The 24,921-nt window shown below is 42.7% G+C and overlaps 1 protein-coding gene across 1 annotated transcript in view; it reads right to left on the bottom strand.

Annotated features, from left to right (window-relative positions):
• Positions 1–7,200: 7,200 nt before the first annotated feature.
• Positions 7,201–24,921, bottom strand: part of LOC146863045 (proton channel OTOP1-like) — a 344,757-nt gene continuing 327,036 nt past the window's right edge. Inside the window, exon 7 of the mRNA XM_085643335.1 lies at positions 7,201–7,377. Coding sequence (XP_085499461.1) covers positions 7,207–7,377 — 171 coding nt within the window. The 3' untranslated portion in view covers positions 7,201–7,206. The remainder of the gene's footprint in view (positions 7,378–24,921) is intronic.

A 24,921-nucleotide genomic window follows, 5' to 3' on the forward strand; every position in this document is an offset into this window, starting at 1 on the left:
ATACTTCTTGTATGAAACAGAAACAAAACAGTTCCTAAAAAGGATATCCGCTAAATATGCAAAGGCGACATCAGAGAAAAACGAGCCAGCAATGAGGGAATATATCTGATTCTAAGTTGAAGCATAATAAGCTACAGTAAGGAGAAACTTAAGATAAACTCATATAGAGCTAACTAGACATTATCAAGTATGCACATTATGTAATGGGAATAACAATGTAATAATCCGATGATGAAATAACCCAACCATAATACTGTGTTCATTGGCAACAGCAGAACTGTTGGAGCCCACTAAACACTATTTCAGTTGCAAATATGGCCTCTCATTACTATAACCTATAAGAAAAACACAGTTGACAAAATCGTAGCATAGACAGGTGGCTAGAAAATAAATAAGACCCTCCATATTCATAGGTATTAGGAAACAATAAACCCTTTCAATGGAACATGGAGATATTGGAAGCAGGAAACAAATGTGCCATGGTCAAGTGACACTGTCACCCTCTTCTATATGAGATTCTCATTTGTTATCTAAAAAGGATTCCAGATCAGGTGGATCTGTGGAAACAAAATATTTTTCTTGAAAGACGATTTTGAAATTTGAAGGCCCAAAATAAGCATATTGGATGGTCCACCAGGGTCTTCCTAAAGGCCATCTTTTTTTCATTAACTGTGTCTCTCGCATAGTCTTGAGAAATTAAAAGGTTCTCTCCAGGCCAAGATAGTGATTTAATCTTTGTATTTGTGCCAGAATAAGTTCTGAATGTTGGTGGTGCAGGGGTTTGAAGATCAGTGGTATCAGCGAGGTGGCATTGTTTGGTTTAAACATGGGAATCCTATGTGCCCTTTCCAGTTTAAAGACTGTCTTGAAGGAAATGTTGAGTTTTGTTAGGACCCATGACTCCAGGAAAGCAATTGTTGAAGGGGCCTCCTCTTCTGCCCCTTCTGGAGGTCAAAAGATTCTAAGGTTGTTCCTTATTTTGTCCTCCTCCAAAAATGTGATGCCACATTTGAGGGAAGCAATTAAAGATTCAGATTTCTGAAGTTGTTTATCCAGTATATTGTTACAATTCTCCACTGCACTAATTCTACCTTCTGTATTTGTGAGTCTATTATTCAGGCCTTTGTGATTTTTATATATTCCAGCCACTTCCACTTGTAGTAAGTCAGTATTTGTTTTGGTACCTTGGGTAATATCATGAACAGAGTGTAACTTCTTCAATATTGTTTCCAAGTGTTTGAGTTGTCAGATGTATCCTTCACCAAGTAGTCTGAAACCAGTGGTTCTTGTTTGGATCTTTTTCGGATTTATTTTGGTTCTTTCTCCTGGTAAGTCTAGACTCCAACATTATACACATCATAAGTGATAAACTTTGTTTATGTTTCCAAGATTTTGCCTGGAGCCGGTCTCACATTCTTTACGTATGAGATTTATGAACTACACCGTTCTGTCATGTTGTCGATTCTGGGATATATTGTTCATTATAATTGTCTCTGTTACAATCAAGATTAATACCTTTCATACACTTGCTCTTGAATGTATGCCTACTGCGGTTTGAGATTTATTAATGTACTCTAGTTACTATTTAAGGTATTCATGTAATGCCTTCTTATACCCACTTGGGTATGATGGTAGTACATTTTCTTTTTTGCTGGTATGCCATACTTTTATGAGACATATGTTAGCATACTACAATGCATGTTTCTGTGTATTGGTACAGTGGATGTTTTCTTCTCACCATACCAGTTATTGAAATGTAAACTTTTTTTATATTTATTTAGGTTTATCACATCAAAGCTATTTATTTGTTTGCACTTTATGTATATCGCAGATAGTGGACGTTATATGTATTATAAATAAGGTGCAATTCTATGCCTCTAACTCCACTCAAATATGACTGCATAATGAAGATCACATCTGTCAGTATGTCATCCTCGTAACTGAATGTTTTATTTAAAAGCCCACAGATTTTCACTCAGTATTTACCCATGAGAAAGGCATCCACCCCAAAAAGTTGTCCAACTACATGCTGAATATTTTTTTTTCTCGCAAGGACGATTGCAGTGACTGCGGTATGTGAGTGCACTTTCATTGCCTGGGGTCAGTGCGGATTGAGAAGAAATATAAATACATTACTACAGTGGAGTATAGTTTAATAAAGTATAGTATAGTAATGATCCTTGACAGGAGTTACTCCGAAATGCATACAAATCAAAGTGTACGTGTAACAACAGTGTTCGACAGTGAGAGAGCCGATGCCATTGATTCACACTAAGCCGATAGCCATTGTTTCTCGCACTGTTGGAGACTGTTGTTGCATGTACACTTTTATGAGTATGCACTACAGAGTAATTACTGCCAGGGATCATTCTTATACTGCACTCAGCTAACTACAATACAGTACACTTATATTCTGTACTAGACTACACAATACCATTCTACAGTATACAATACTACTTTCAGATTTAGTCAGATTTCTGAAGCTTTCACATGCTTTAACATTATTCTGTCTGGCAGGGGAGCTGAATGACATCCTTACTACTTTTGCATATGCAACAATCTATGTAGTAATTCACACTCTGCTCAATGCACTCATTGGACAAAGAGGAAGGGAAAAAAGAAACTGCTCTCTGACTTCTATACTGCTGGCCCGCTTGGTGTTTTCTAAGCACCCGGTGCATATGTTTCCTCTTGTCTATATTCAAATTGATGTACTCATATAAGAAACCATATTTAGCTTCTACGCAAACGTTACATCATTCTCTTCTGTTCATTATTTCAAATCAGTCATTCTAGTTTAGTTTAACAGTGATAACTGTACATGCTACTACTTTCTTTAGTTTACTTTCAGGCTTGTTTTGTTCCAGGTTCTAGTTTTAAGTAGTATGGTATACTCAAGTTTGTATCATCATGAAATTGACCTGGCTACTGCAGAGAATCTTGGATTGCTAACAAAGGTCCATATGTATGAACACATTTTTCCATAGACACAGAATGGGTAAAACCCTTTGATACATCTGGCCCAAAATGCTTTCTCAGAATTCATCAATCTCCTTTTAGATCACATATGTTACCAATCTTTAGTCGTCGCTCCAAAACGCTGTTTGCTACATTAATCATATTTATCACCACTCATCTGTTTCTTGATTATTTTTCTCAACTTCTTTGTACAGCACTCGAGGTGATCCTTAGCAGAGCATCATCTTCAGGATATCGCCTCCACGATCAATTATGAAGATGAATCAGTGCCATGTTCAGGAAAGACTCGCTACTTATTAGGAGCCTATTCAGTTGGGTTGTCAGACTACAATTGCCAAGACATGGTCAAATTGGGTGGAGTTTAAGATAGTTGTCACAAATTCAATATCTTGTAAAATCTGGCACGTCTTTTGCCCTGCTAGAATTGTAATTCTAAAGTGAATAAAAATAAATAAAAAAACAAAAAAGAGAAACAAATAAAAAAATACTGTCTATTTTTGAGTGTTGAATAGTGATGAGCATACACACCAAGCATTGCTCCTTAATTAGTCTTTTATCAACTCACTTTGTGCTTCACTAAAATGCCTGCCCGACACCTCTGCTAATCATCTGAAAATCTTTGCTAGAGGTAAAGGTGGGTGGCAACCAGTCTCTGTCGGCATGCTCTCAGTTTCGAAGAAATCCACTGCCTGTCAAACAACAAGACTATAGTAACCAACGTTTACTACCGGATGGCATCTGTTGAAGGGTTGGCATTTCCTTTTGCCCAAGGGGTATTCCACAGTCTCTGCAGAGTGTCGGCCCAGGAGGGTAGCAGGCCAGGCTTGGAAGCATGCAGACAAAGAAGGTTGTAAAACAGGGAGTTCTTCTTTATGTGCTTGGAAGTTGCCATTCCTCAGAAGAGATGGTCATGGCTAGTATTAAGTTTCTCCCTATCCAAGATGGTTGCCTTGCTGAACCAGGATGCTGCTGAACTATTTACTGCAATGTTATCTCCTGCTTTAACTATACATAAGGAGGATTATCCCTGGGATGGGTATGTTTCAATGTATTTATTTCCCTATTTTTCTAAATTTCATGCACAAAGTATTAGTCCAAATTTTCTGCTTTACTTTGGAGGTGGATTTCTGCCTTGAATTTAGACCTATATTTATGAAGCCTTTGCATTGTCCTTGCATCACGCATCAGGCTTCAGTAATATCTACAAAGCCATGCAAGGCCCAATTTGCATGGCCTGCATGGCCTTGTAAATAAATATAATATAACGCAGCAGCTTGTGCTATGTTTCATTGCATTTCGACTTAGGAAGCATTTCATGGGTGGAGCATAGATGACTCCGTGCATCCAACCTTGGGATTTTGCCACAATCCTAGATTTACAAAGACTTGCAAACTTGAGAATGCGTCATAATGCTACACTTTTCTCTGTATTTCCTCTTTCAATGTGCTCTGCATTCTGCAGCACACAAAGAAAGAGGAGAATGCCTCTACACCTGTGCACCTCTATGCCTGTAATGCAGGCCCTCTTGCTCTATTGTCCAAGGGTGTGTGCATAGTGATAGATTGCAAACAGTGCAACAGCACAAGGAGAGTGCAGAAATGCCCCATATCTTTGTAAATATGCAACATTTCTTCTCTCTCCCTTTCACACAACACAGCGCAGCAACTTTACTTGCTGCCCTGAGTTTTGTAAAAGTTTAGTAAATGTACCCCTTATTTCTGAAAGATCCGTAAAATACAGGGGTTGGACCTCACCTCACCTGGCGTCAGCTCCTGTCAATGAGGCCCCGCTGTGTCCGTCGTTACCTCACGCCACGACTGAGCTCCATTTCCAGCGGGGCCTCATTGACAGGAGCTGACGCCCGGTGAGGTGAGGTCTAACCCCTGTATTTTACGGATGTACTTCACGTTGATACAGAGGAGTTTTCATAAATCCTTGCTGTATGTAAAAAAAACTTCAATATCGTTTTTGCAACCTACGTTGGTTTGACTGCAGTAGCTGAATATAGTTTTTTCAAAGAAAGGTCCTGAAGAAAGCCGAGGACAGTTTGTCCAGCCGGCTGAAACATGTCGACCAGTTGGTAGCAGTCGCTTTCTGACACTGCTACATGATTGTTACTGTTTTAAAGACGGATTGCACGTCATATCACACATTTCTATGGAAACTGCATTTCTCTTACGAATCCTTTTTTAATCACATATTTCTTCTGCACTGCACTTATTCACATTGTATGGTGATTCTATAAAAGAGCAGATAAGGTTCCTTACAGCTGCCTTTTCTTTCCTCCTTGTGCTCTTGGTGAATTATCCAGAAAGAGGTCATAACTAACCTGTTATTCCTCTATGAACAAGAGGACAACTGGAGGTGGGCTGGAGAACCCAAATGATGATAATGATCACATTGAGGATTGATGGGTGTCCCGAGACAATGAAGGATCGTTTTTCTTTTCACTAAATTATTTTTCTTTTTCTCTCTTTAAAACACTTTGCAGTAGACCCCTGCAATAGAGATATATTTCTTTTTTCTTTCACTAGACCCCGGATTACTTATAAATAATCAGACACGATATTATTCCACGTGGGTATTTCAGGGTGGGAACGTCATAGAAATTTTGGGGACATCCTCACTCTTAAGATTGTGTGTGTATTTAAAACCTCTTTTCTGACTCATTACAATCCTGCAAATCATTGGAGACAATTTCTGGTCAGAACTGGAAGAAATCTCTTTCGATGATGGAAATCGGCTCGGATAACCCTCAAAATTGGTTGGGGAGGCCTAATATGTACAATGTAGAGAGGATTTGGCCTAACAGCTAGGGCGGTCGACCTCGAATTAGGGGAACCGGGTTCGAGTCTTGGCAATGATGCTGAACATCCTGTGATTCTGGGCAAATCACTTAATCTCCCCGTGCCTAACAAAATAATGTGTCCTCATGTTACGCAACTAGTGCTATGTAAAGCACTCTGATACCCAATACCTTCGGGTCAAGTTTGCGCTAAATAAAACACCGTAAGAAAAAAATTTGGTATGTAGAAATTCATTCATATAGTCCGAAGTGTAAATTTATAAACATTTTTCAAGCGTGCCAGCAATTTTCACCGATCTACTGTGAGTGGAGTCAAATATGTCGAACAGTAGGCTCTCATCCCAGGCTTTTCCCCAAATACTCAATACTTGTTTATTCAGCCAAAGGGGAAAGAGGCTGCAAAAAGAATTTGCAAAGTTTCTGAAAGCTAATGCATTCACTCTAGACATTTGTATTTCCTTAAACTGCAGTTACTGTTTCTGGTATGATTACCAGTGTTTTTCTAGTGTACTAACCACCCATGCTGCTATCTAGGTGTTAATCACCCATGAGGGTATCCAGGTGCTGTGCAGTGGGTGTGTGAGGCCAGCCCTAGAGGGCTTATTTGAAATGTAAGTGTGGTTGAGGAGTTTGAAGTGTTCAGGCTTGTGCATCGGGAGCCAGTAGTGTGCCCTAAGATGTACTGTGATGTGGGCTTGCATGGGAGGTTGAGGACTTATCTGTCTAATTTATTTTGGACTGTCTATTTTCTTCTTATGAGCTGGTTGGTTATCCCTGTGTACAGTCATTAGTCTAGTCTGCTTGCGATGAGGGCTTAGGTGATCGTTTTCATGGTATTGTCTTGTAGCCACTTGAAGATTTTCTTCAGCATCCCAAGAGTAATGAAGCAGGATGAGATCACTGCATTAACTTGGGCTGTCATTTCCAGTTTGTTGTCTATGATGATTCTGGGGTTTCTCGCATGCGAACAAGGAGTAGGGAGGGTACAAGGCCTGTGGGCCACCAGGAGGAGACCCATGGCAAAGCACTTTTCTCAAAGATCACCAATGGGTCTTCAGTTTCTCACAATAGTTAGAGTGCTGAAGCTGATTAATCAATTCCAATGTATAATTGATTCAGGGTTAGAGGATGTTTTCATAGTACCATGCCAGTGAAGTGTCCCAACCAGGCAAGATTATTTCCAGATCACTTATTCATTTGATGCAGCACAACAATTTTATATTTTTCATAAAAAATGCTCCAATGTGATCTATATTGTCATTTAGGCACTTATAATGCATCCCTGTCAAAAAAAGATGTACCTTTTAGTGCAAAACATCTAATATGTATGGCCATTACTATTATCTTCATTTGAAAAATCTATAAATTTCAAACAAATATCAGGCATGCCTAGATATATACGTATATGAAAAATTGATGCACTATATTTTTCCATAGACATCAAAAAGAGAATACATCGAATGCATACGATAGAATATTGAGAATGGAAGTGCTATGTCAATTAAAATAATCCAAGGTTTGAATCCAAAAACATATTCTTCCAGTCCATTGTCATACTGCGGACGGCATCCAAATGCCTGTGGTATCCAAAGCTGTAGGTAAATAAAAAACACTGTCAGCATGTCAAATATAGGAACTATAGTAGAACAAAAACTGTCAGAAGTGTAGCAGCTTGCAATATCATTTCTTATACCATGTAATCCTCATCTAAGCTGTTCGATCACTAACTAAATTTTTGGGACCCCCCAGAATCAAAGAGAATGCCCTAATAACACGTTTCTGAACTCAGCTGTGCTGTTTGGTAATAAAGAACTGACTCGTGGAAGTATTAGGTTAAATTAATTCATTTTAAACACCACTGTTTGAAAGTGGATTATTAGTAATGATAAGTAGTGATTTACCACTAGTAATAAGGCCACAAACGCAATAAAAAGTTCCATTAAGGTCTCAATAAATGAGTATCTTGCTCAACCCTTAACATAAAATGTGTATTTACAAAGCGCACGCTAACCCAAGGGTAGCATGGTGCTGAATAACAGATATTTTCTGTTACCCAACTCAATGGTACTCATTTTATTGACCTCGGATGGATGAAAGGTGATTTGACCTACTAGGGTTTTAACTTGTGACCATCAGGTTGAGCACAGACCCCACCAGTGGATGTATAAGTCCGCTATGCCACCAGACCCGGCATAGGTCTTGGTAGCTGGCAATGAGCAGGCAGGCTTAACTGACACTGGAGAACCTTGACTTAGGAGAGAGGTGTGTAAAGCATTTAAAAACACCAATATATAAAATAAGTAAGACACAACAGAAAATAAAAATCCAACTTCAATAAAAAAAAAAATAGATGATACTTTTATGAACAAACAGACATCCAAAATGCCAAAATCCCATGTTGGGACCAGGAGATAAGAATTTTTAAAGAATAAACACTTTCTAGTGCTTAAAGAACAGCGCTAAATTGGGGCATCTTGGCACTCAATAGCAGATGTTTTGTGCTACCCAACTCAATCGTACTCATTTTATCGACCTTAGAAAGATGAAAGGCTGAGTGGACCTGCTGGGATTTAAACCCTTGACCATGAGGTTGAACACAGACCCAACCACTGAATGTATTAGTCCACTAAGCCATCAGACTCAGAATAGGTCTTGGTTGCTGGCAACGAGCAGACAGGCTTAACTTTGGACAAGGTTGTCCATTGTCAGTCCTGGTGGGCCGGATCCATGGCAGATTTTTAAGATATCTACATTTACCTAAATGTGGATATACTAAAGATCTGGCATGGATCAAGCCGTCTAAGACTGAAACTAGAGAACCTTGACTAAGGAGACAGGTGTGTAAAGCATTTAACAACAGTAAGATATTAAATAAGCAAAACACAATAGGCAATAAAAATCTAACACCAATTTATAAAAATAGATTATAGTTTTATGAACAAATAGATACCAAAATGCCAAAATCCCATGTATGGAACCAGAGATATGATTTTTTAAATAATAAACACTTACCAGTCCTCAAAAACCAATAGCGCTAAATTGAGACATCTGGCCATGCTTGACATGGACGAAGTCAAAATTAAGGCCAACTGTAATAGAGCCTGGTTCGGATGCACTAAGCGGTAGGCCTTGGTCAAGATTTTACTTTTGTACTTTGCCATTTTTCTGGAGCTTTTTCTTGTGACGTCGAGTGAGGCTCCTCTTCAGGCTGGATTTGTGTTGACATTGTCGGCTTGATTTTCTGCAACACCCCGGTGAATTCCCCGAACTCTGGTGTTCTGGCGCTTTCAGATGGATGAACCTGTAATCCAGGCTGGGTCGTGGTTGAAGGTCACTGGCTTGACTCTATAAGTCGAGTCGGTCACCTTATGGAGCCTTTACCAGAAAGTTCCCAAACTTCACCAAACTTCTGGATCTTCTTACAGAAGGTCTCCATGAGGGTTCAAAGTGTCCACAACACCAATTCTGGAGTCTAGAATCTCTGGGATGGTCCTTGGGAAGTCCACTGCATGCTCTCCAGGGTGCGGACGTCTTGCTGGAGATGAAGCAGGTGGGCTAAGTTACCTTGTAGTTTGCAGGGAATCTACTCCTTAATCCTTCTTGAAGCAAGGCAAAGCCCTTAGGGATGTAGTCCCAGAATGTGCAGCAGGTGCAGTCCTTCAGAGTGCAGACCTTTGGGGTGCAGATCAAGTTTCCAGCAGGGCAGTCCTTCTTCTCCTTATAGTTTCAGGCAGCAGATCTGAGTTCCTTTGCCTCTCCTCCATTTTGATCTAGTGTTTCTGGGCGTCAAATAGGGGGGTACCCCTGACCAATGGGATGCAGGGTGCCACCCAGGTGTATGACCACTTACTCCAAAGTGTGGAATATTCTTGCCCCAGAAAGAACTATTCTTCCAAAATCCACCTCCTTGGAGGTTAGATCAGAGTAAGCCAATCCTCAGGCATTGCAAGGATTCTCCAACACTTACTCCCCTTCCAGCTGTGTCACTAATTTCATTACAGAGGCTCCTTTGTGGCTAGTGATGCCGGATGTGGGGGTGAGCTGGCACTGTCCCAAAGTTTCATTCTCTGTTTGAAGCCCAGTTTGGTTGTTCCACTCCAATCCTGCGTTGTGCTCTGCAGCTGCAGTTCTCCACTCACAGGAAATCCATTGTCTCTCTAGCAGGCGACTTCCAACCTCATTAAGACAGCTTGGCTCAGCCTGGCAAAGGCTAGCCAATCAGGAAAGGGCAGTTGAAAGGATGTGTTTTAACTGACAGAAAATAAAGTTCCAGAACTTCTTTTCCATAATAGTTATTATAAATCTAATAGTGGCAGGTTGCTAGATTTATCATAACTATCAGTTCAAGTCTCCGATTTTATATTTTTAGCTCTTTCCTATCAATATTTATACTTCAATACAATATTTCAATGTTAGCTTATGAAACTAATTATCTACACTGGGAAAAAATTAAATTGCAGTTTTTTCCCCTCGCCAGTGCATATAAAACATTTTTTTAAATGTCCATGATTATAGTTACATGGCACCCAACACCTGGGCACCTAAGGGAGAACCTAGAGTGACTTAGATGTAAAAATAAGGTAGATTCCTACTTTGGAAGTAGCTTTAATTCCAAAGTCGAATTTGTATATAATTACAATTTAAAAGCAGCCTGCAAGTCAAGGCTGGCTTTTAAAATGATAGCAGGAAACGCCGTTGTGCACACTTAGGTAAAGAAAATGTACTGGGCCTCTAAACCTCCCTACCCTGTTATATATACTAGGGACTTATAAGTAGTTTGAATCACCCTTGCATTATTATATACAAGGGGCTTACAGGGGTCTGTCAGTACCATTTCTTATCATACCTAATTACAATATCCTTTTAATCAGAACACAGACCCTTTTCTCGTTAGCAGAGGCGAGGGCGTTGTCAGAGTCAGAAAACAAGCATCCAGAAGTCAAAATGGGGTCAAAAGTGGGGAGGGGGCGCAAACAGGTCCTGATTTCTCACACACCTCCTCCTAGCTAACAGCGCATGCGACTCAGCCCAACCATGAGTTTCCCTGGTCTTGCAGGCAAGGAAGAAAGTACAGAAACCAGGCTGTACCATTGCAGGACCTACTGTGCCTTACATTCTCCTGTCAAGGTCAATTCCTCTGGGAATATGATCCATCTCTCAGCAACAGGACCCATTTTAAACTGAAACTTCCTCACAGCCGTTTGATTTTCTTCCTGCCTTTTTCATTGGGGGAGTGAATTGCCCACCTCCTCTATCATTAACCTTGTTAGGGCAACACCTAGCCTACCCACAGAGGTTACCCAACACTTGAACAACCCTACCATCACCAACAGGGTCAGGGGGCCTAACTTACTTTTGGCTTCGGGTTCTTCCCCCCCATGCCAAGTACAGTGCTGGAGTGAAGGCTAGCACTCAGCACAGGATACTGGCAGAACCGCACCCTCAGCTATTCACTGACTAGTGGGTGAGCTGCCTGAGGGGTAAATGTAGGTTCCTGGAACCTTTCTTACTGATTAGAGTGGGGGCTACCACATCCCGTGGGAGGCACTCTTATTCCACTCTCCCTTCTGTGAGTGAAGAGGCGACATCCTGCTGTTTGACAGCTGCCTGACCATTTAGGACTTTCTGGTGGTCAGGTGAAGCCTCAACAGTGCCCGTTTTGGATTTCTCCCTCACAGGGACTATTGCTGGAGGTAAGTCGAAGGGTCATAGTCCACGCTATGGTAACATCTCAGCTGGACTACGTAAACAGTGTGTTCCTGGGGCTGCCTTCTTACCTGATCAATAGATTACAGATGGTACAGAATGCGGCAGCGAGATTAATACGTCGGGTCCCGTTCCGTCACCACATCTCTCCCCAAATCAGACAACTTCACTGGCTCCCTGTAGCTAAGAGGATAGAGTTCACGTCCCTGACTCTGGCATTTCTTGCCTTGCACAACAGCGTCCCTGGGTATCTCAGGCATAGGCTCCACCTATATCAACAAAAAAGCACTCTGAGATCCAAATCCCAGCACTTGCTTTGTGCACCTCGCTATGCTAAGTCCCGAATGGGAGGTAGATCCTTCTCAGTTGGGACTGCCAGACTATGGAACTCCCTGCCCTCCTACATACGCTTGATCAAATCAAAACTGGAGTTCAGGAAGTCCTTGAAGACCTGGCTTTTCAGTCAATGCTAGCGCCTCTGTTGGACCTTTTCCTCATCTGCATTGATCGCAAAGCACCGGGACACCTCTGCTTGAGGTAGCTGTTGCACTTTATAAATGCTGTTATTCTTATTATTATTAAGACCCTTGGATAATTGGAACTCTCTTTAAGAGTCGCTTACCTTTCCTCTTCCTTTTTCTTTCTTTTGGGACCCCAGTTTCCTAACTGTAGGGACTGGCTCCCCAATAATTTTGGGTGGGAGGGGGCGCCCTGCATGACCACCCTTTTTGGGATCAGACCAGCCTCTTGGAGGTCAATGCCTATGAGACAATCCAAGGGAAGGGTTGTACTGACTACCACCTTATACCAGCAAAGGGTACCCCTCCATTCTAGGGGCACTATGGTTACAAGTTTGGCTGTCACCTCACCTGGGGTTACTCTTCCTTTTCTTGTCTCTTCTGTCACATACATGTTTGAGGACACCAACCTGTCACTTACTATAGTGTGACTGGCACATGTGTCTCACAGCCCAATGGCAAAGATCCTATTCATCTGAATGGAGTGGAAGTGCCTACTCCCACCCCCAGGGATCACCAGTTTACAATCTGGACATTTTTCCCAACAAAATGCTTGGAGGACCTCCTCATCTGAGGCGTCCCCCTCTACCGCTATACTGGACTGCCCAGGGATAACCATCTTCTTAGAACAGGCAGGGTCACCCCAGAAGTAGCCTGACTGCTGGCTGTCAAAATACACCATGTTGTTCATATACTTCTCCAGCCCTGGGCCCCTTGGCCCCTGCTTATCAGAGTTGGGGTGGGATGTCCTCACTTCCTTTTTAGGGTTTTGGGGTACTAAGGAGTCTCTGTAGTGGACTTACCACCTCCCACCTTAGGTTTTTGTAGGCCTAAGCTGCCCTTCTTGGATTATCCCTCTTGGTGCTGATTGAAAACCTCTGTTCTCACCCACTCATCAGTGGTCTTCCCCAGCTATCTAAGACTAGAAAGCTTTGAGCCCACTAGATATTGGTGTAACTTCTCTTATATACAATGAGTCAGGATGTGCAGTTAAGAATTACATTATACTACCCAACATAAGTACTCACTTTGTTACCTTCCATCCAAGTTACCTTCCATCCAGCCCTCTTGTGCCTTCACTGAGAAGTCCACAAAGTACTTACATGACTGCCTGTTTACCTTCTGGGTGCCCCTGAACTTTACCCTAAACTGTTCTGGGGTCAGACCAAATTTCCTTACTATACATTTGTGTGCAGGATATCCCCTCATCCCCCTGTAGAGTCAAAAGCCTAACCCTCCCAACTACTGGAATCAATTCTCAAAGGAGTGAACCCCCATACTTAAAGTGGACCCTTCTCATCTCACACGTCCTTTCAAATGCAGTCAGCCTTTTTTTATGTTGCCCCCTTCTACATAAATGAAAACTATTCCATTGGGAAATCTAAGAGCAAACCCACCACCCCTGGATTTCGCAACATCTTCCTCTTCATTGCTGCCAAATGTATTTTCTCTTTCTACCTTGCCCACTTCTTCTCAGCAAGGGCCAGCTTCCTCTCTTCCAGAGATATGGAAACTAACTGAACCTCAAGCTCTTGCCTACCTGAGTCCTTTGTAGAGGAGCCTCCCCCTCACCCATCAGCTGGAAGTATAAACCTAGTACTGGAAGAAATGGACAGGTTGTCATCTTCCTCCACTTATAGGCTGTTGGAGGGGCCTTTGTCCCCCTTCCCCTTCATTCCCTGAAGTTGTCTCTGCCCAGGACTTAAGGGACCTAACTGTCCCTGCCTTTCTAATCCTATTAGAAGCAGGTAGCCCCTTAGCCCTACACTGTACCCTAATTTCAGCCACTGTGAGTTTAGACGGGTTAGTCAGATCTTACTCCATGATATCCTTAGTTATGAGTCAAAAGAACTTTACGAATCGGAAATAGAACAAATTGAAAAAACAATATGGATTAAATATCAGTTTAGTCCAAATTTTAAAAATTCAAAAATCAAAAGTTTTGTTCTAGGTAAATGAAACGGATTTTTAAAGCTCTTAACTTAATTTACTGTATGGCGTAATTTTGAACACAAGTACGTATCCTCACCGCTGAACACCAAATGTTTCAAAGTGGAATATTAGTAGTGATATGTAGTGACTTACCACTAAATTAAGGCCACAAACACAATAAAAATTCCAGTTAGGGTCTCAATAAATTAATAGCTTGCTCAATCCTTGGTAGTTGGTAACGCCCAGACAGGCGTAATTTAGGAGATAGGTGTATAAAGCATTTAAAAACACCAGTATATTAAATAAGTAAGTCACAACACACAATAAAGCTCCAACTCCATTTTGTAAAACTGGATTATTTTATAATAAACAAATAGTCACCAAAACGACAAAGATCCAATATAGGGAACTAGAGATATGGATTTTTAAATAATAAACACTTACCAGTCCTCAAAAACCAATAGCGCTAAATTGAGACATCTGGCCATGCTTGACATGGACGAAGTCAAAATTAAGGCCAACTGTAATAGAGCCTGGTTCGGATGCACTAAGCGGTAGGCCTTGGTCAAGATTTTACTTTTGTACTTTGCCATTTTTCTGGAGCTTTTTCTTGTGACGTCGAGTGAGGCTCCTCTTCAGGCTGGATTTGTGTTGACATTGTCGGCTTGATTTTCTGCAACACCCCGGTGAATTCCCCGAACTCTGGTGTTCTGGCGCTTTCAGATGGATGAACCTGTAATCCAGGCTGGGTCGTGGTTGAAGGTCACTGGCTTGACTCTATAAGTCGAGTCGGTCACCTTATGGAGCCTTTACCAGAAAGTTCCCAAACTTCACCAAACTTCTGGATCTTCTTACAGAAGGTCTCCATGAGGGTTCAAAGTGTCCACAACACCAATTCTGGAGTCTAGAATCTCTGGGATGGTCCTTGGGAAGTCCACTGCATGCTCTCCAGGGTGCGGACGTCTTGCTGGAGATGAAGCAGGTGGGCTAAGTTACCTTGTAGTTTGCAGGGAATCTACTCCTTAATCCTTCTTGAAGCAAGGCAAAGCCCTTAGGGATGTAGTCCCAGAATGTGCAGCAGGTGCAGTCCTTCAGAGTGCAGACCTTTGGGGTGCAGATCAAGTTTCCAGCAGGGCAGTCCTTCTTCTCCTTATAGTTTCAGGCAGCAGATCTGAGTTCCTTTGCCTCTCCTCCATTTTGATCTAGTGTTTCTGGGCGTCAAATAGGGGGGTACCCCTGACCAATGGGATGCAGGGTGCCACCCAGGTGTATGACCACTTACTCCAAAGTGTGGAATATTCTTGCCCCAGAAAGAACTATTCTTCCAAAATCCACCTCCTTGGAGGTTAGATCAGAGTAAGCCAATCCTCAGGCATTGCAAGGATTCTCCAACACTTACTCCCCTTCCAGCTGTGTCACTAATTTCATTACAGAGGCTCCTTTGTGGCTAGTGATGCCGGATGTGGGGGTGAGCTGGCACTGTCCCAAAGTTTCATTCTCTGTTTGAAGCCCAGTTTGGTTGTTCCACTCCAATCCTGCGTTGTGCTCTGCAGCTGCAGTTCTCCACTCACAGGAAATCCATTGTCTCTCTAGCAGGCGACTTCCAACCTCATTAAGACAGCTTGGCTCAGCCTGGCAAAGGCTAGCCAATCAGGAAAGGGCAGTTGAAAAGATGTGTTTTAACTGACAGAAAATAAAGTTCCAGAACTTCTTTTCCATAATAGTTATTATAAATCTAATAGTGGCAGGTTGCTAGATTTATCATAACTATCAGTTCAAGTCTCCGATTTTATATTTTTAGCTCTTTCCTATCAATATTTATACTTCAATACAATATTTCAATGTTAGCTTATGAAACTAATTATCTACACTGGGAAAAAATTAAATTGCAGTTTTTTCCCCTCGCCAGTGCATATAAAACATTTTTTTAAATGTCCATGATTATAGTTACATGGCACCCAACACCTGGGCACCTAAGGGAGAACCTAGAGTGACTTAGATGTAAAAATAAGGTAGATTCCTACTTTGGAAGTAGCTTTAATTCCAAAGTCGAATTTGTATATAATTACAATTTAAAAGCAGCCTGCAAGTCAAGGCTGGCTTTTAAAATGATAGCAGGAAACGCCGTTGTGCACACTTAGGTAAAGAAAATGTACTGGGCCTCTAAACCTCCCTACCCTGTTATATATACTAGGGACTTATAAGTAGTTTGAATCACCCTTGCATTATTATATACAAGGGGCTTACAGGGGTCTGTCAGTACCATTTCTTATCATACCTAATTACAATATCCTTTTAATCAGAACACAGACCCTTTTCTCGTTAGCAGAGGCGAGGGCGTTGTCAGAGTCAGAAAACAAGCATCCAGAAGTCAAAATGGGGTCAAAAGTGGGGAGGGGGCGCAAACAGGTCCTGATTTCTCACACACCTCCTCCTAGCTAACAGCACATGCGACTCAGCCCAACCATGAGTTTCCCTGGTCTTGCAGGCAAGGAAGAAAGTACAGAAACCAGGCTGTACCATTGCAGGACCTACTGTGCCTTACATTCTCCTGTCAAGGTCAATTCCTCTGGGAATATGATCCATCTCTCAGCAACAGGACCCATTTTAAACTGAAACTTCCTCACAGCCGTTTGATTTTCTTCCTGCCTTTTTCATTGGGGGAGTGAATTGCCCACCTCCTCTATCATTAACCTTGTTAGGGCAACACCTAGCCTACCCACAGAGGTTACCCAACACTTGAACAACCCTACCATCACCAACAGGGTCAGGGGGCCTAACTTACTTTTGGCTTCGGGTTCTTCCCCCCCATGCCAAGTACAGTGCTGGAGTGAAGGCTAGCACTCAGCACAGGATACTGGCAGAACCGCACCCTCAGCTATTCACTGACTAGTGGGTGAGCTGCCTGAGGGGTAAATGTAGGTTCCTGGAACCTTTCTTACTGATTAGAGTGGGGGCTACCACATCCCGTGGGAGGCACTCTTATTCCACTCTCCCTTCTGTGAGTGAAGAGGCGACATCCTGCTGTTTGACAGCTGCCTGACCATTTAGGACTTTCTGGTGGTCAGGTGAAGCCTCAACAGTGCCCGTTTTGGATTTCTCCCTCACAGGGACTATTGCTGGAGGTAAGTCGAAGGGTCATAGTCCACGCTATGGTAACATCTCAGCTGGACTACGTAAACAGTGTGTTCCTGGGGCTGCCTTCTTACCTGATCAATAGATTACAGATGGTACAGAATGCGGCAGCGAGATTAATACGTCGGGTCCCGTTCCGTCACCACATCTCTCCCCAAATCAGACAACTTCACTGGCTCCCTGTAGCTAAGAGGATAGAGTTCACGTCCCTGACTCTGGCATTTCTTGCCTTGCACAACAGCGTCCCTGGGTATCTCAGGCATAGGCTCCACCTATATCAACAAAAAAGCACTCTGAGATCCAAATCCCAGCACTTGCTTTGTGCACCTCGCTATGCTAAGTCCCGAATGGGAGGTAGATCCTTCTCAGTTGGGACTGCCAGACTATGGAACTCCCTGCCCTCCTACATACGCTTGATCAAATCAAAACTGGAGTTCAGGAAGTCCTTGAAGACCTGGCTTTTCAGTCAATGCTAGCGCCTCTGTTGGACCTTTTCCTCATCTGCATTGATCGCAAAGCACCGGGACACCTCTGCTTGAGGTAGCTGTTGCACTTTATAAATGCTGTTATTCTTATTATTATTAAGACCCTTGGATAATTGGAACTCTCTTTAAGAGTCGCTTACCTTTCCTCTTCCTTTTTCTTTCTTTTGGGACCCCAGTTTCCTAACTGTAGGGACTGGCTCCCCAATAATTTTGGGTGGGAGGGGGCGCCCTGCATGACCACCCTTTTTGGGATCAGACCAGCCTCTTAGAGGTCAATGCCTATGAGACAATCCAAGGGAAGGGTTGTACTGACTACCACCTTATACCAGCAAAGGGTACCCCTCCATTCTAGGGGCACTATGGTTACAAGTTTGGCTGTCACCTCACCTGGGGTTACTCTTCCTTTTCTTGTCTCTTCTGTCACATACATGTTTGAGGACACCAACCTGTCACTTACTATAGTGTGACTGGCACATGTGTCTCACAGCCCAATGGCAAAGATCCTATTCATCTGAATGGAGTGGAAGTGCCTACTCCCACCCCCAGGGATCACCAGTTTACAATCTGGACATTTTTCCCTACAAAATGCTTGGAGGACCTCCTCATCTGAGGCGTCCCCCTCTACCGCTATACTGGACTGCCCAGGGATAACCATCTTCTTAGAACAGGCAGGGTCACCCCAGAAGTAGCCTGACTGCTGGCTGTCAAAATACACCATGTTGTTCATATACTTCTCCAGCCCTGGGCCCCTTGGCCCCTGCTTATCAGAGTTGGGGTGGGATGTCCTCACTTCCTTTTTAGGGTTTTGGGGTACTAAGGAGTCTCTGTAGTGGACTTACCACCTCCCACCTTAGGTTTTTGTAGGCCTAAGCTGCCCTTCTTGGATTATCCCTCTTGGTGCTGATTGAAAACCTCTGTTCTCACCCACTCATCAGTGGTCTTCCCCAGCTATCTAAGACTAGAAAGCTTTGAGCCCACTAGATATTGGTGTAACTTCTCTTATATACAATGAGTCAGGATGTGCAGTTAAGAATTACATTATACTACCCAACATAAGTACTCACTTTGTTACCTTCCATCCAAGTTACCTTCCATCCAGCCCTCTTGTGCCTTCACTGAGAAGTCCACAAAGTACTTACATGACTGCCTGTTTACCTTCTGGGTGCCCCTGAACTTTACCCTAAACTGTTCTGGGGTCAGACCAAATTTCCTTACTATACATTTGTGTGCAGGATATCCCCTCATCCCCCTGTAGAGTCAAAAGCCTAACCCTCCCAACTACTGGAATCAATTCTCAAAGGAGTGAACCCCCATACTTAAAGTGGACCCTTCTCATCTCACACGTCCTTTCAAATGCAGTCAGCCTTTTTTTATGTTGCCCCCTTCTACATAAATGAAAACTATTCCATTGGGAAATCTAAGAGCAAACCCACCACCCCTGGATTTCGCAACATCTTCCTCTTCATTGCTGCCAAATGTATTTTCTCTTTCTACCTTGCCCCCTTCTTCTCAGCAAGGGCCAGCTTCCTCTCTTCCAGAGATATGGAAACTAACTGAACCTCAAGCTCTTGCCTACCTGAGTCCTTTGTAGAGGAGCCTCCCCCTCACCCATCAGCTGGAAGTATAAACCTAGTACTGGAAGAAATGGACAGGTTGTCATCTTCCTCCACTTATAGGCTGTTGGAGGGGCCTTTGTCCCCCTTCCCCTTCATTCCCTGAAGTTGTCTCTGCCCAGGACTTAAGGGACCTAACTGTCCCTGCCTTTCTAATCCTATTAGAAGCAGGTAGCCCCTTAGCCCTACACTGTACCCTAATTTCAGCCACTGTGAGTTTAGACGGGTTAGTCAGATCTTACTCCATGATATCCTTAGTTATGAGTCAAAAGAACTTTACGAATCGGAAATAGAACAAATTGAAAAAACAATATGGATTAAATATCAGTTTAGTCCAAATTTTAAAAATTCAAAAATCAAAAGTTTTGTTCTAGGTAAATGAAACGGATTTTTAAAGCTCTTAACTTAATTTACTGTATGGCGTAATTTTGAACACAAGTACGTATCCTCACCGCTGAACACCAAATGTTTCAAAGTGGAATATTAGTAGTGATATGTAGTGACTTACCACTAGTATTAAGGCCACAAACACAATAAAAATTCCAGTTAGGGTCTCAATAAATTAATACCTTGCTCAATCCTTGGTAGTTGGTAACGCCCAGACAGGCGTAATTTAGGAGATAGGTGTATAAAGCATTTAAAAACACCAGTATATTAAATAAGTAAGTCACAACACACAATAAAGCTCCAACTCCATTTTGTAAAACTGGATTATTTTATAATAAACAAATAGTCACCAAAACGACAAAGATCCAATATAGGGAACTAGAGATATGGATTTTTAAATAATAAACACTTTCTAATGCTTAAAAACCAATAGCGACAAATTGGGACTTCTGGTTGCGCTTGACTGGGACAAAGTCAAAGTTTGAGACCGACTGCAATGGGGCCCCTGGTCGGATAAACTAAGCAGGAGGCCTCGTTCAAAATGTTACCTTCGCACTTAGGGCCCCAATAGGATGGCGGGCGGACTTTAGTCCGCCCACCAACCTAGTGGTGTTGGGACCGGCCGCCAGCGATGCGGAGGTCCTGCACTGCAAATGAGGATGCTACCGCCACTGTGGCGGTCGCAGTCCGTATCTTTGACATTGCGGGGGCTGCTGCTGTAAGCAGCACCCGCCGCAATGCCAAAGAAGCACATCATGCATTGCCATGTGTCAAGGCTCAGACCACTTGTGTGGTGTTTCGGGACTACAGGTCCCAGAATGCTTAGGTAAGATGAGGGTTGTGTGCTGTCCCATACTGCCTTGGGAAGTGGTCAGCTGATTGGGAGGTTCTTAAGCCTTCTACGAACTCGCGCTCATTGCTTGGCTTCACCTAGGAACCCTGCCTGGTGCTATTTGGTTGCACTTTCCTTTGCCTCCTGTAAAACCGTGAAGGATTTCCTTTTGCTTTTGGAGCTGTTCGCTGTTTGGCATTCCGAGGATGCTGACATTCAACCTCCACCCCTTCAGGAACTCCCTGTGTGATTTGAGCTGCCTTGCCGCACCTGAGTACAGTTCACGCTGCTAGAGGACACGGATTCGAAAACCACAAACCGTTAGTTGGTTAGCGGCATTTTTTTGTTGTTGTTGCAAAGCTTAAATTCAAAGCACCTCTTGTCAGCGCCAGTCCGCGTTGACTTCCCCGGTGGTATTTACTTTTCTTCGCTTCTCTCCATACTAAAGCGACAGCGTTAGGTACAGCGGATCGTGTTTGTTTGAACTTGAAGACATCTGTTGTTTTGGAAAGTCCGAGAGGAAGGAAACTTTGTTGCAAGTCGTCCTTTCCTGCTCCTGAATTATCTCGGTTGATGGAGTTTCTGTTTCAGGATTTTTTGCCTTTTGCTAGAAGTCAGATTTCTCCGTCACTCTCCATGACTTTAACCCATTAGACTCCGAGTCTGTCATCAGATACACTGTGTTGCCTCTTATTATTTTTAGACTGTTACCACAGCATCTAGGTGTTGCTACTGGAGCATACTATTCCCCGTTGGTGAATTCTGACACCTTTTTGGTTTGCATTTTGATTTAACCACCATCATTATTTGTCCTTGGTGGAGAGACTCATGTACATTTGAGGAATCATTTCAAAGGTAAAGTATGAGAGAGTATGCAGTATAGACATAATTTCTAAGTTTAAGATTCTCATTTGCTTTGTCTTTGTATCTAGATATTGTCCAGTAGGCGAGCGACAAACCAACGCATTTTGGATATGGTTATTGAGTATCCTGCTGGGTCTCTTCACTTTTTCCTCTAGTGTATATTAGTATAGCACTGGGAAGACTGTATCCTGGAAGAGGGGAGAGATATATTCTTCGCTCCTGGGGAACTGGTGGAGGACGCCAGTCGTAAGCCCAACACCATGCACAACATGGCAGGCACTGCATGGTGCCTGCCACCTTGAGCATGGAAATGTAGTGGGGTACCATAGGTACCCCCCAAGTGCAGCCCCCCCAACCCCTGGGGGCCCACAACGGGCCCCCAAAGCACAAAGCAATTCCCGCCAGCCTTTCCATGGCGGCACCGCCGCCATGGAAAGACCCTGAAAACCCAGCATCATAGCCACCATATCACGCCCCAGTTCCGTCCGTCTGGCAAATGTAACGATTGTCGACCGGCGGAAAAGCGGTGGATGGACTTTCCGTATGCGGCGGTACCCCCTGCCATGGTAATGTGGCGGGGGAAAATGTTGTTGTGATGGCGGTCGGATCGAACCCGCCCGATTTACCCACCATCATAATGGGCCCCTTAGTCGTTCTTCTGGAGCTTTTTCTCTCAACTTCGGGCGAGCCATCTCTTCTGACTAGATTTGCATCGATGACAGGGGTCTGTCAGTACCAATTGTAATTACACCTCATTACCATGTTCTTTTAATCAGAGCACAGACCCTGAGTCTGGTTAGCAGAGTCCCTCCCATGTGTAATCCGAGTCAAAAAAACAGCATCTGGTAGTCAAAATGGGGGCAAAAAATGGGGGGATTTCTCACAGACACATGCACTTAAAAACAGGTGCTCAGCTCTGCAGTTATCCAGAAAAGACCATTATGATAGGGTTCCCGGTTAACTAGACTGAATATAGGTAGAATGCGCATTTTCTCCCCTCAAATGTTATGTTATTTTGACTGTTTAGACAAGAGAATTGCTCCACCATATGGTAATCTTATGTTTTACTGTTTGACTGTGCTATCACTTTTGTGGCATATAGTTGTGTCTTATTAATAATAGCTCAAAGTTATGTTTGTAGACCTTTGCTTCAGATAATTTAAGGGCTAACTGCAATTTCTCTGCCATAGGAACTGAGAGGAATTCTGATGCTGGCAGTTTCTGGCTTGCTATTATATGGGGTGATATTGTGAGTAATCTCTGACACAAGTGCTAACAAATTAAGAACATTGAATTCCTTGGAATGTGAGTTGTATCTAATGCCATCAAATTGGTGAGGTTTACATACTAAGGCAATGTTGTGACAAACAGCTTGGCCTTTTACTATATTGGCTATCATTACGAATGGGCTGTAGCCAAATGTGGTAGTTATTGCAGCGGTTAAAATCAGATATTCCGAGGAACGGAACATACCAGCTGCAATAATTACCACCTATTCTGACACGCTGACGTTATTGCTTACTGCAAAAATAATGATTGAGGCACAAAATGTTGAACAATGTCAAACATTCAACCCAGTACCGAGATAAACCCATCATTTGTGTGCTACCTATGCCATTCCAGTTAATGCCCAGCCATATGCAAATTAGTCTTGACCCTGCTCCTCATGGGATGAGTCTAGCCCGAGCAGCCTAGCCAGGTCCTCCCTGGACCCAAAATAAGCATCCTGGTTCTGGTTTTTCGGGTTTTATCCCTCATCAGCCAGGCTAGCTAGACTCCAGTGGCATGGAGAGCACGGGACCCACGTCTGGGGATACCACTCGGGTTAATGCTTACTGTGCTAAAATCTTCCTGAGCTGATGGTTTAATGGCTTTTACCCTCTTTTCCTTTTTGCAGATCTGACTTTCTGAAATGGAACTGGGGAAAGTTGCATGGTGCAGTCTTTGCGGCAAAACTTTACAGCCCCTCTACGTCATCCTCATCTTTTTTCCACCTGGCTTCACATTCACAGATACTTCAACTCAGAACCCGTTTTTCTATTATAAATCTGCGAATGCATTTTGATTGAATTTTGCTCTTTTCCTGGATGTATTCGCGCACTACACGCAAGACTCTGTGAAAGTTTGTTTGTTACCCCGCTCTTTCCCCCTTTTACCTTTTTCTTTTGTTTACCCATAAAAAAAAAATACTTTGAACCCCAAAAAAACCTCTGATACTCTTGAAGAGGCCTATGTGGCCTAGTCCTGAATATAAAACATGTAAAAATATGTGAATTTATACAGAAGCATTCTCCATACACCAAAGGTCTGTCTACTTGGTGTATCCTTTGAGAAACCTGGGTCTATGTTAACAACCGTGTCTCGGAGGAACCACAGGCGTTTGCTCCGTCTTCGTGTGGAACAACCAACCGCAGAGGATCCTTTGTATTAGCTTTAGGACGGGCTTCCCCTACACTCTTTGCCTTATTTTTGTTTTTACTGAGTTAATTTTTGTTGGCTGTAGGAATCTACAAACTTTGCCACTGCTAACCAGTGCGAAGGTGCTTGTGTGCTCTTCTTTAAAACATGGAAAAATTCGCTTAAACGCATTTGTCACACTTAATTTACTTGCAAGTCCCTAGTAAAGTGGTACTACCTGTGCCCAGGGCTAGTAAATTAAATGCAACTGGTGATCCTACAGCACTAATTGAGCCACCCACTTAAATATCTCTTTCAAACATTTCTCAGGCCTTTCATTGCAGCCTGTGTGTGCAGTTTTAATCTTGACCATTGATGGCTGGTGACATTTGAAAGTGGTGGGGTGTAAAAGTTGGGGATGAATGCTATGCAACAAGCACGCAAAGCGCGCTAGCCCAACCATCATAAGTAGGGTTCAGAGGGTTCGCCCCCCAGAAAATTTTTAAAACAACAGTGAGCAAATTAGTGCATTTTAAAGCAAATTTGAGAAAGCAAGGTTTATAAAGCATTGTAAAAGAGTGGATTTTAAATATTTAAACATGTTGTACTTAACTATGGAACTAATACATACATATTACATGGTGTTCATAAGAACCTATCTGACATTTTCTTCATACACTTAGCTATGACAGTATTAAACTCAACTAAACTCCGAGTTATTTTACCTTATATTATTTGTTTTCACCACGGCTGTGTGCCTGTGTCTCCAGACTCCGGTGAAGTTGGTCAGAACTGAACCACAGAGAATACTTCTTGTCTCTATGACGCTCCCGCCTTGTGTGCAATGCCATTACTGCTGGTGGCAATAAGCACAAAGAAGAAGAGAAAGTAAGAGTAGAAATCAAATGGCCAATCGCTGCATGACTTCATAGTAAAGCCATGTAGTGATGGGTCATGTTGTGTACCTGTCCAACCTGAGCCTCCCAATTCTATTATCTAATTTCCACGTGTTTAAATGGACATGGACATATTTTGACAAAACACTTTCTAAAACAACTTTGTTGAACTGGTGTGAATTTCCACTTAATGATCTGTTTCTCTCTCTTTGGAGATTTCCAAATAAAGGGTCAAAATAGAAAAATAATCTGATTAACGAAAAACCAAACTATTTTGGTTTAAATGATTTTGTGTGTGTAAGGAAATGTTTAAATGCCGCCTCATTTAAACGTGACCTTTCCTTAAACAAAAATTAGTTTTATCTCAAAAT

The sequence above is a fragment of the Triturus cristatus genome, chromosome 2_2 (assembly GCF_964204655.1).
Source record: "Triturus cristatus chromosome 2_2, aTriCri1.1, whole genome shotgun sequence".
In the NCBI taxonomy this organism is placed as follows: Eukaryota; Metazoa; Chordata; class Amphibia; order Caudata; family Salamandridae; genus Triturus; species Triturus cristatus.